The following is a 13,110-nucleotide window of genomic DNA, read 5'->3' on the forward strand; positions in this document are numbered from 1 at the left end:
AAAAAAGATGGGTTGCACTTGAATCAAAGGGGGACCAATATCCTGGTGGGAAGGTTTGCTAAGGCTATTGGGGAGAGTTTAAACTAGAATTGCTGGGGGTGGGAACCGAACTGAAGTGATGGAGGAAAGGGAGATTGACTCACAAATAGAGAAAGCTTGGAGTCTTACTGGTTTAAAGGCTGGAGGCATCTCAAACCGGGGTAGGATGACTAGCATGGTTTAAAGGATGGCAAATCGTTGGAGGATTGGAGAGATTCAATCATATTTATTCAATACAGATTAGAATAGATTCCTAGATAAGCATAAGGGAATAATCCAGGAAAGTAGCAACAAAGTAAAAGATTAGCCATGACGGTGATAAATAAGTCTTGAATGGCTGGATGTGTACTCCTGCTCCTTTTATGCTCTTGTATAATTACATTTCAAAATTAGTCCATTGGCTGCAAAGTGGATGTCCAAACGCTACTTAGATGCAAGATTAAAGTGTGGAGTATGTAGCAGCATATTCATATTGTTCAATCCCTTCAAAAGCATTAATTACCCAAAGCAAAGAATGGAATTTTACACCAAAATCCTCTGGGGATACACATACAAGTCCTAATTCATCTCTCCCCCAGCTGTCTCAGGTGCTTGACTGATATCTTCATAAAGGTGCTTAATCAAAATTAAATCAGAAAGACAAGCCATTTAAATTCAAATATTTTATTTATACTCATCTAAATTTAAACATAAGAAATTCAATGGAAGCTTTTTCATAAAGCTTGAAAGTTTAAACATGTTCAAAATACTATGACAATTCAGAATTCTGCTTGTACTTTGCAAGTTTAATGTGTGATACACACTTCTCAAATGCTATGTACAAATCTTTAAACCAGCATTCACCTCAAAGGTTGATCAGTACCTTTTCTTGAAAAAAAGTGTTATAGTAAACTTTGGAAGGGCACAAAGTTTGAGGGGATAAAATAGCAAGAAAATACATTGATGGTGGGTAAACGTGTGCAAAGCAGCAGCCAATGAATATGACTGAAAGCTGCAGTCTTTAAATAGAATATAGATCATCCTTTTCACAATTCATATTCACAAGTCACTGTTGAATATTTTATTTATGCTTTTAATTCTTTTATACATAGTCCTACGTGGATCTTTCTGTACACATTTACACAGCTTCAAACATATTGTATTCTGACTGTACAGCTTCACAAACTTATTAATGAAAAAACAAACTGAAGGCACCCAAAATTCTGGGCATTTCTTCAAAATTAAAAATGTCTAAAGGCATCAGGATCGATTTTTTTGGACAGAACTATAGAGCTTACCACTTATACAGTTCAATGTTTTTTTTTATATTTATTGCAAACAAAAACCAAACAAGCACCGTTTAAGGTGCTTACCAACACTGTCCATGATGAATATATCCCTGTTTGAGATAATACCGTAACAGAATTTGTTTGGATTAATTAGATTCAAAGACTAGACAGAAGCACATGCAGCTCATAAGAATCATCGAGAGCCAAAGGCTTTGCCTAAGTAAAGGACTTGCAGTATGAAACAAGACAAGCCTTGCAGCTTTAGTGCTTGGGCATTGAACCTCAAGCCTCGCAAGTGACCAGTGGGACAGACAAAGTTGCTGTGGTGGTGGAAAGAAAGATATTAAATTGACACGGTCAGACTCTCTCTTCCCCCCCCCCCCCAAACACAAGCAATTTCAATGTATTTTAACCAGTCGAAAGCAGAGTGCCAGCACCAAATATCATGGCTTTTGAGATTAAAAGAAAATGCTGATTCCACGACAGAGGCAGTGACAATGGATTTTGTTTTGGTGCTTTAAAGCACAGGATATATTGACATAAACATACTTGCATGGCTTCATTCTGTACAGTCCAAAGAATTTAAATCAACACATTCTGCAACAAGTGAAGATTGACACTTTAGGGCCAACACAGTGGCAGGAGCTTCTAGACCTTCCGCTCCAGTGACCCAAGTGCAATCCGGGAACTCTGGTGTGGGGGAAGGAAAGAAAAACAAAAGATGATCAAAATGCAAGGGGAAAATGGAATTAAAGTAGATATTTTATAAGTTTTCAGAGACTCATTGGAACAAAGGTTGCCTGGTTTTCATACCCTTCTGGGGCTACCCTTCTAGCATGTGTGCAAACCATGCCAATTCGATAGTTTTTTAATATTGCCACAGGACTTAACAACTGATGTCAAAATTCATGTTAACCAGTAGACAAATGGGTTTTTTTTTCAACTTTTGAAATATCATTGAAGCCTTTGCGCCTTCAAAATATTTCATATTAATGGCAACAAAGGAAATGTTCAGTATATGCAAAATTAATATAAAATATATCAGCTGCAGATCAGCAGAGTCAGGACTAAAGGGTTTAAATAAATGTGTTCAGCTATCTTTAACTCCATAAAGGCAATTTCCTACAATAAGGAATAGGAACCAGATAAATACTCCTCCTCAAACACGAGGAGATCTGCAGATGCTGGAAATTCAAGCAACACACACAAAATGCTGGTGGAACGCAGCAGGCCAGACAGACTTCTTCCTATGGGTGCTGTAACACCACCTTGTATTCCGTCTGCAGAGCCTCCAACCAGAAGCATGAACATTGACTACTCTTAACGTGTCCGTTAATACCCCTCCTCCCATTCTTATCCCCATCCCTTATTTATTTATTTTTTCCCCTTTTTTTCCTCTGTCCCTCTCACAATAACTCCTCACCTGCTCTCCCATCTTCCTCTGGGCTCCCCTCCCTCTTTCTTTCTCCCTAGGCCTCCCATCCCATGACCCTCTCCCTTCTCCAGCCTTGTAGCCCTTTTGCCAATCAACTTTCTAGTTCTTAGCTCTTTCCTTCCCCCTCCTGTCTTCTATCATTTTGGATCTCCCCCTCCCACTTTCAAATCTCTTACTATCTCTTCTTTCAGTTAGTCCTGACGAAGGGTCTCAGCCCAAAACATCCACTGTGCTTCTTCCTATGGATGCTGTCTGGCCTGCTGCGTTCACCAGCATTTTGTGTGTGTTGCTTAAAATATTCCTCCTCCTTCAATCCATGTACATGGTATTGTTATATTTTTAGACTGGATGTTCCCAAGTACACAAATAATAAGCAGCACATTTTTATTCAATCACACTTCATCTCCTTTTCAAATCTACAGCAAAAGAAAGATTTTGGAATCTGAATTTTGATATAAGACCAAGTCCACACATCATACTGAACTTCCATTTCTCCAACCCCAAAGACTTTGACAAATGCAACATTTGCATTATCAGTTGTGCTTCATCACCTCGCCCAACTTGTTGTAATACATACAAGCCTAAAGTACTTAAATTTGACCAGATACAAAAGTGTAGTTTTATCCTATTTCGTGTCAAACCTCAGTTGATTTGTCCCCTCCCTTCTCATGAAAGCCACAACCAAAAGCACCACCATAATTCCTGCCCTAGCTAACATCAGATGACTTATTGGCAGGTCACGGAGCACACCAGATACAGAACTGGTCTCTGACTCCATGAATAGACACTGCATTTACCAAGATACAAGGAAGCTCCTTTCCACTGACCACCCTCCCCTCCACACTTCTCCTCCCACCCACCACCAATTGTGTCTGCATCTGCAGGAGTTACATTTCTTATTCCTCCAGAGAATAAAATACAATTTTTTGGATTCTTGTTAACACAAAGTCAGGTTAACTGCACAAATCTTTTTAAAGCATAACATGAAACTGGTCAACAGAAATCAACCACTTGTCTGGTCCACCTTAATCCAACGATTCAAGCCCAAAGTAATATCAAAAATGCATTACACAGATTGGAAAGGGAGATGAAACAGAATGTTTTAAATCATTACATCAAGCTCCTATTTTTGAGCAGATGGTCAAATCCAAAATGTCAATGCTACAGGAGCCCACACACACGGACTAGGGAGGATTCAGCAAGTGTCTTAATTTGGCCAGTTGTACCTCAAACAGGATAGTGTGGTAAGAAAACTAAAAATTATCCATATCAAAGGACCATCTCACACTAAGCTATCAAACAGAATTTGCTCGTGACAGTACCTCAGTGGAGAAGGGGCTGGGGGGAAATGTAGGTCACAAAGAAATTAATGAAAAATGTAGTTATAGCATTTTGCTACAATTGTGAAATGGATTTTTCCACAAAGACATTTTTAAGAAACTTTATGTGAAGGTATTCAACCTGACACATCAACTGTTCCCCATAGATCTGCTGTTTTTCAAGCTGTTTGTCTTTCTACCAGCATCTGCAGGTTCTTGAGTTTCAAAAAATCATTCTTGCAGTTGGTTTTAACGTTTTGATTTATTCCCATCTAAAGATTTCCTCCCCACGGTGACACAGTATTAAAGCAGACTTACTATCCCACAAATACTGACACCATTACATTCAGCACAACCACAGAACAAAGTATTTACCAGCACAGTCCTTTCTTGTGGATAGTTTTCTTGCACAACATTTATACACCTCACTCTCAACTCCAATAAAAGAACTTCAACAGCTTATTTATTCACCTCGGAAGACTCTGGTCAAAATGCTAACCAGGATTTGAAGTGTTTGAACAATGAAAATTACACTGTGCATGTCCAAGGCAAAACAAAAAAACAAAAATCACCATTCAGACAAAAATGATGATCAATAGTTAAGTTTCAATTCATGCTAATACATAATTTATATAAAATATCAATGTAAATTATTTCAGTAGCCAATATAGATTAAGGTCTCATCGTGGTTTTACCAGCAGAAGGCTCCTATAGCTGATGTAGATTTCCATTCATCAATCACCAATACCCAACCTTGCATTGAGTTTTCAGGTCCATACCGACAACTGCTCATCCAAGGGTATTTAATTACTTACATAAAAACTTTCCATTGAGAAAAACCTATCAACATCACAATCAAACAGGTCACTGATTCCTGCCTTATCACCAATGCTTAACAGGTAATCTTCCTGAGGCACTGATGGAGACAAATTTACAAATAGTCCTTCCTCTTCTGTGGGTGTTGAAATCTGATCTTCAGTTTGTTGCAAAAGATTATTCAGTGAGTTCGAGGGTGAAAGGTGAGAAAACTGTGAACCCAAATCATCACCGTGCTCCATCCCATTAGAAATATCCAAATCTGTCAAAAAAAAACAAATTTAATAGATTTTAATCAGTCTTGTGCTTTTTAGCATTAGCTTCAAGAGCAATGGCTCTTTCAAATTAACTTCACTTCGGAAAGGTGAGCTACCCACTGACTGGCAAACAACGGTTGTTTTAACCTTGATCAATTCATCAGGTGTGTTTATTTTAAAAAAACAGACATAGATAGGTCTCAGAAGTGAAGAACCTAAACAATGCCTGCAGTAAGCGATTTGACAAATGCAAGCTATTCATTCACGTGATGGATTGAAAATAATGGTTACAATTCTGACCTACTTAAAGCAAACATCAGCCACCTCATTTATGTCCACGCCCATACCAGGGGCTGGGCCTGCATACATGAAATGTGTTCAGGTGATAGTTATCTATGCACCGCATACCTCTTGCCGTTACCGAGGACATCAGCGGCATATGCTTAAAGCAGATCAAAGGTGAACACAAATCATCTTGAAATTATTGGTGATTGACAAAACAAATCTATTTTGCGGTTTAAATTATCTCTACCACACGTGTGCGTGCATGTGCGCATGCGTATCAATAAATGACTAACAAAAGCATACATGGCAGCTTGACAGTGGGGAATTCCCGCAAAACAAATCTATACAAAGAAATAGCAGGGGGAAGATTTAAGTTTAGCATTTTAAAAAAATTAGCCAATGATTTTTGTTTAGCACTAATAGCAAGCAAAACAAGTACAGAAATCCCTGTAGTTCCATTTGGGGTATAGACCATATCAATTGTTCTCTCTTCTGGAAATGGGGTACACGATGGCAATTTAAGATAAAAGAACAGCGTATTGGAAAATTACAATCCAGCCCAAGGATCAGGTAAGTAATATAAAGGCTCAGCAGCACCCTCAAATGAGAGATAGGGTATGATATTTAACCTTGTACAGACAGAACTCTGTCAGATGCAAATAGGAGAAATGGGGTTTGATAGGGTGAGAAAATATGGACATATTTCTATAAAGACTGGAGCAGTGTGGGCTATTTAGTCTTCAAACTTGCTCTGTATCCAAAAATTCAATCTTTTTTTGATTATAACTAATGACCAAATAACCACTAACAAATACGTATGCAGGTTGAGTACTCCTTATCCAAAATGCTTGTAGCCGAACGTTTAGGATTTTGGAAGATACAGATGAGATAGCTTGGGATCGTCATCATTTCCGATTCTGAATTTATGTGCTCCCAGTAAGCACACATATGCTCTGATGCAGCCTTTCAGCATGTCAGATTTTCATCAGCGATGATCTTGGCAAACTCAATAAATTTCTCTGCTATTTCATGATCAGCAGACACTTTATCACCACAAATCTTTAAAAATTTGTGATGTTGTGATAACACTCAAAAAATTTTTGGATTTTAGAGGCTTTCAGAATTTCAAATAAAGAGGTACTCAACCCACATTCACAATCCACAGAATAAAGATTCTCTTCATCCTAGTCCCCGAGCTTCAATTATGCTTCTTCAGGAGAAACAGTGCCACCCCATCTCAAAGTTACTTAGTATCTCTCAATAACTTTCTTCCAATTTCAGGTGATGGCAATTCACTACCATCACAGAACAACTGATCTTAAAACAAGTGCTTCCTCCCAAATAAATATTTCATGCATAATCAAACATAGAACCCACACAACTGTAGCCCCCTCCCCCACCAACCTTCCAGGTTGTACTCCTTCCCCTTCACCCACCACCTTAGTTAGGCACCTCTCCCCTTTCTTTAGTCCTGATGAAGGGTCTTGACCCAAAATGTCAACTGTTCATTCATTTCCACAGATGCAGCCTGATCTGCTGAGTTCTTCCAGCATTGGTTAAATAGGATTTCATTATTTTTATAATAAATTCTTATCTCCCGTTTAACCTATTGATATTTTTCAGCTTGTTTACATCCTTGCAAGTTACTTTCCCTTCTAGGTATGATTCCTCAACAAAATTGCCAATCATTTACCTATTATTTTATGTAACTTTATTTCAAGTGGCACTCTTAAAGGATTTCAGCAAATGCAGAAAAAAACTTCATATAGTTTATTGCATGCCTTCCCCAGTTGTGAAAACCCCAAACAAACCTAATGTTTTCTAAAATCTTTTTACTGATGGCATCTCTGCAAAACCACATTTCCCCCTCTGCGCAAAATCCCACCCCCCCAGATTAAAACTATTACCACAATAGTGAGGAGGCAATAAACACTCAACTGACATGCAGCCTTCACTTCCAAGTTCCTTTCCAGAATACTAGTCTTCGCTCCAATTCACAGGATTTCAAAATCCAAGGAAATCCAGAACTCAAAATCAATGCATTCACCATTGCACACAATAAAATGGTGAGTACAGAAATACAAGTGTTGATTTCTGATTCCAATATTTTCTTTATATTTCTTTACTATTTGGTCAGATTCCACAATCTCACCTGATCCTTTATTCTCCCCCCTCCACTAATGTTAATTTTAATAAAACTAAATCTGTAACCTTTTCCAAGCTACAGGTTTGTAGACTTAGCCAGCTCCACCAAGAGCACTAGCTTCCCACCACCATCGAAAGGCAGTGACTCAAGGCAAAGTTCAAAGTAATTAACGAAGTACATATATGTCACCATATACCATCCTGATAGTCAATTTCTTGGAGGCATTCACAGTAAATACAAAGAAACTCTAGAATAAACGGAAGACCACACAAGACGGACAAACAACCAGTGTGCAAAAGACAGACTGCACATACAAAAAATACAATCGATAAGCAATAATGAGAAACTGATCTGAAGAGTACCAGAAAGTGAGTCCATAGATCCATAGATTGTGTTCAGTTCAGTGTTGGGGTGAGTGAACTTATGCACTCAGGTTTAAGAGCCCGATGGAAGGGGTAATACCTGTTCCTGAACCTGATGGTATGGGTCCTTGGACTCCTGTACTTCCTGCCAGATGATAGCCGTGAGAAGAGAACATGCCCTGGATAGTGGAGGTCTTTGATGATGGATGCCCCCTTGCTGCAACAGGGCTCCATCGTCATCATTGGGGACCCTCACTATTCAGGACATACTAACTTTTTACTGCCATCAGGAGTGGTGCAGGACCCCGAGGATGCATACTCAATGCTTTAGGAAAAGCTTCATCCCGTCTGCCATCAGATTTCTGAAGGTCTATAAACACTACTTCATTATTTTATTCTTTTTGCATTTTTTAATTTTTTAAATTAAAACCTATAGTAATTTTATGTATTGCATTGTACTGCTGCTAGAAAACAAATTTTTTAACATAACAGTGAAAATAAACCTGATTCTGACTAATTTTTATGAAGCCAAATTCAAATAAGAAAGTAATGAAGCCACTTCCATCAGTAGTTTAGGGCTTACCTCGGACACACAACTGAGAAATACTTCTAGAATGTTCCTTACTGCCAGTCTTCAATGGACTACTTGATGCTGCAGAATCATCTGGACACAAATACACCTCAATAGGCCCCTTTGAACTTGACAAATGTATCTGCAAGTTCTGAATGAAATTAGAGACAAACAATTACACAAGTTGACATTTCAGTGAAATGGATAGCAAATAGACATTAAAAAGAGGCTAAACAAGGTACAATGTTCTTTTGTAATTGTATTTCAAAAGTGGCCTCAAAAGTGTACCAGGATCAGTTCTGCTCTAATCAGTGCACATTATTACTTACCACTTGATTTGCAAATATTAATAACTCACAAAAAGCCCACTCTGAGACTAGACTTACATCATAAGGATCAGGTACTTCGAGCCTGGTTTCAGGAGGAGCTTTCACAGCTATTACCACCTGACCCTTAAAGCTCTGGATCTTTCTGATGTCCTGATAGGTCACATAATTTAATGTAGGCAGTGTTAAGGAGAGCGAACAGAGTTTCACAAATCAATTCACTACACGCTCAGTCAGTCAAGTTCAAATACACTTCGAAGTGTTTCCACCCATTTAAAAATAAATAAAGTTAACCTCTAAAATGATGATCTTAGAGGTTAAAAACAATACATTCATGAACTGGTTGTATTGCTCCTCATTTAGCTGAAACAATAATACATTTTTCAAAAGGTTCTTACAAATTTAAAATCATACTACCAGCCAGAAAGTACATTCAACCTACTGAGCTGACTTAGTCCAACTTGTATGACCTCAAGCTCCTACAATTTTTTTCCTTTTCCAATTTTTAAAAATAGTTATTAAATTCTGTCAAGCTATTCAGTCTGGAGCAAAACAAGATGAATGTTTTTCATCTTTCTACAGCTTTCAGCAAATTTCTTCAAACTGCATCATCTAGTTACGCACAAGTGAACTGCATATCCCGCATCCCGCCTGTGAAAACAAGGATATCAAACCCCTTCAAAACTTTGGGGTTATCAGCAAAGATATCTTTGGTTTTCAGAGTCCTCCGTCAGCTTTTTGAGGTCTGAGGTACAGCTCTGGATCAAGTCATCCAACTTCTTCTCCTTCAGGCTAAGCTCCGCCACCTCCCGATTGAGACCTTGGCATCGTTTCAGCAGACCATCCTTGTCTATCAGGCTGCAGCCCCTGGGGGAAAGAATGGCACCGTAGCAAAATCATCAAATCTCATTTTGAAAAAGTAATTGTAAAGAAAGAACACATTTCATCTATGTTAACTAAAGTTGGCAGATTTCTTAACCCTTGCTGTGAATTTTTAAAGGGGAAAAGCTACTTTGCAATTTTGTATTTCTGTAATGGAACTTGGACATAAATGCAATCCATCAAACTGTTTGGGAAAATCTCTGTAGTGTGGGAATGGCAAAAAAAAAATCTAATTTGCTGTAAGTATCATTGGCTTCAGTCTATAATGTTCATTCAGGAAATTGTAATTAGACCCAACTCCATGCAGTTACCGCCCACCCCCCACCCCCACCTAGCCTGAGTGGAAAAACTCAAGTCTGCATTTTTTGTTAGAAAAGATGTACTGCAACAGATTACACACTGCTCTTCAATGTCAACAACTTTCATGTCAGTATGTTAATCGTGCATTATTTCAAGATCAAAAGGTATGCTGAGTGTTCCATATATTTATTGTTTAACAGAAAATTTCCACACACAGCTGACATTATCACAAACATTAGTATAGAGGGGTCAAGGTAAGATAATTGCAAGCTTAAATCCATAACGGCTAAAGTTGATTGTGTGCAAGTGAGACCATGCAAAAACTTTGCTCTTCTGATACAGGCAACAAATGTGCACAGAACAATCTGTATAAATAGAAACATAGAAAATAGGTGCAGGAGTAGGCCATTCGGCCCTTCGAGCCTGCACCACCATTTATTATGATCATGGCTGATCATCCAACTCAGAACCCTGTACCTGCCTTCCCTCCATACCCCCTGATCCCCGTAGCCACAAGGGCCATATCTAACTCCCTCTTAAATGTAGCCAATGAACTGGCCTCAACTGTTTCCTGTGGCAGAGAATTCCACAGATTCACCACTCTCTGTGTGAAGAAGTTTTCCCTAATCTCGGACCTAAAAGGCTTCCCCTTTATCCTCAAACTGTGACCCCTCGTTCTGGACTTCCCCAACATCGGGAACAATCTTCCTGCATCCAGCCTGTCCAATCCCTTTAGGATTTTATACGTTTCAATCAGATCCCCCCTCAATCTTCTAAATTCCAACGAGTACAAGCCCAGTTCATCCAGTCTTTCTTCATATGAAAGTCCTGCCATCCCAGGAATCAATCTGGTGAACCTTCTTTGTACTCCCTCTATGGCAAGGATGTCTTTCCTCAGATTAGGGGACCAAAACTGCACACAATACTCCAGGTGTGGTTTCACCAAGGCCTTGTACAACTGCAGTAGTACTTCCCTGCTCCTGTACTCGAATCCTCTCGCTATAAATGCCAGCATACCATTCGCCTTTTTCACCGCCTGCTGTACCTGCATGCCCACTTTCAATGACTGGTGTACAATGACACCCAGGTCTCGTTGCACCTCCCCTTTTCCTAATCGGCCACCATTCAGATAATAATCTGTTTTCCTATTTTTGCCACCAAAGTGGATAACTTCACATTTATCCACATTAAATTGCATCTGCCATGAATTTGCCCACTCACCCAACCTATCCAAGTCATTCTGCATCCTCTTAGCATCCTCCTCACAGCTAACACTGCCACCCAGCTTCGTGTCATCCACAAACTTGGAGATGCTGCATTTAATTCCCTCATCCAAGTCATTAATATATATTGTAAACAACTGGGGTCCCAGCACTGAGCCTTGTGGTACCCCACTAGTCACCGCCTGCCATTCTGAAAATGTCCCGTTTATTCCCACTCTTTGCTTCCTGTCTGCTAACCAATTCTCTATCCACATCAATACCTTACCCCTAATACCGTGTGCTTTAAGTTTGCACACTAATCTCCTGTGTGGGACCTCGTCAAAAGCCTTTTGAAAATCCAAATATACACATCCACTGGCTCTCCCCTATCCACTTTACTAGTTACATCCTCAAAAAATTCTATGAGATTCGTCAGACATGATTTTCCTTTCACAAATCCATGCTGACTTTGTCCGATGATTTCACCGCTTTCCAAATGTGCTGTTATCACATCTTTGATAACTGACTCCAGCAGTTTCCCCACCACCGACGTTAGGCTAACCGGTCTATAATTCCCTGGTTTATCTCTCCCTCCTTTTTTAAAAAGTGGGGTTACATTAGCCACCCTCCAATCCTCAGGAACTAGTCCAGAATCTGACGAGTTTTGAAAACTTATCACTAATGCATCCACTGTTTCTTGGGCTACTTCCTTAAGCACTCTGGGATGCAGACCATCTGGCCCTGGGGTTTTATCTGCCTTCAATCCCTTCAATTTACCTAACACCACTTCCCTACTAACATGTATTTCGCTCAGTTCCTCCATCTCACTGGACCCTGTCCCCTACTATTTCTGGAAGATTATTTATGTCCTCCTTAGTGAAGACAGAACCAAAGTAATTATTCAATTGGTCTGCCATGTCTTTGCTCCCCATAATCAATTCACCTGTTTCTGTCTGTAGGGGACCTACATTTGTCTTTACTAGTCTTTTCCTTTTTACATATCTATAAAAGCTTTTACAGTCAGTTTTTATGTTCCCTGCCAGTTTTCTCTCAATCTTTTTTCCCCTTCCTAATTAAGCCCTTTGTCCTCCTCTGCTGAACTCTGAATTTCTCCCAGTCCTCAGGTGAGCCACTTTTTCTGGCAATTTGTATGTTTCTTCTTTGGAATTGATACTATCCCTAATTTCTCTTGTCAGCCACGGGTGCACTACCTTCCTTGATTTATTCTTTTGCCAAACTGGGATGAACAATTTTTGTAGTTCATCCATGCAATCTTTAAATGCTTGCCATTGCATATCCACCATCAATCCTTTAAGTGTCATTTGCCAGCCTATCTTAGCTAATTCACGTCTCATACCTTCAAAGTTACCCCTCTTTAGTTCAGAACCTTTGTTTCTGAATTAACTATGTCACTCTCCATCTTAATGAAGAATCCCACCATATTATGGTCACTCTTACCCAAGGGGCCTCTCACGACAAGATTGCTAATTAACCCTTCCTCATTGCTCAAAACCCAGTCCAGAATAGCCTGCTCTCTAGTTGGTTCCTCGACATGTTGGTTCAAAAAACCATCCCTCATACATTCCAAGAAATCCTCTTCCTCAGCACCTTTACCAATTTGGTTCACCCAATCTACATGTAGATTGAAGTCACCCATTATAACTGCTGTTCCTTTATTGCACACATTTCTAACTTCTTGTTTAATACCATCTCCGACCTCACTACTACAGTTAGGTGGCCTATACACAACTCCCACCAGCGTCTTCTGCCCCTTAGTGTTACGCAGCTCTACCCATATCGATTCCACATCTTCCCAGCTTATGTCCTTCCTTTCTATTGCGTTAATCTCTTCTTTAACCAACAACGCCACCCCACCTCCCCTTCCTTCATGTCTATCCCTCC

The 13,110-nt window shown here is 39.5% G+C and overlaps 1 protein-coding gene across 2 annotated transcripts in view; it reads right to left on the minus strand.

Annotated features, from left to right (window-relative positions):
• Window positions 1–715: 715 nt before the first annotated feature.
• Window positions 716–13,110, minus strand: part of LOC134358020 (transcription factor E2F3-like) — a 46,196-nt gene continuing 33,801 nt past the window's right edge. For both annotated transcript variants that reach the window (XM_063069882.1, XM_063069883.1), the window contains exons 4-7: window positions 9,531–9,691; window positions 8,885–8,997; window positions 8,511–8,649; window positions 716–5,139 (exon numbers count right to left, since the gene is read on the minus strand). In XM_063069882.1, the coding sequence (XP_062925952.1) occupies window positions 4,865–5,139; window positions 8,511–8,649; window positions 8,885–8,997; window positions 9,531–9,691 (688 nt within the window). In that variant the 3' untranslated portion in view covers window positions 716–4,864. The remainder of the gene's footprint in view (window positions 5,140–8,510; window positions 8,650–8,884; window positions 8,998–9,530; window positions 9,692–13,110) is intronic.

Source organism: Mobula hypostoma, chromosome 17 (genome assembly GCF_963921235.1).
Source record: "Mobula hypostoma chromosome 17, sMobHyp1.1, whole genome shotgun sequence".
Taxonomy (NCBI): Eukaryota; Metazoa; Chordata; class Chondrichthyes; order Myliobatiformes; family Myliobatidae; genus Mobula; species Mobula hypostoma.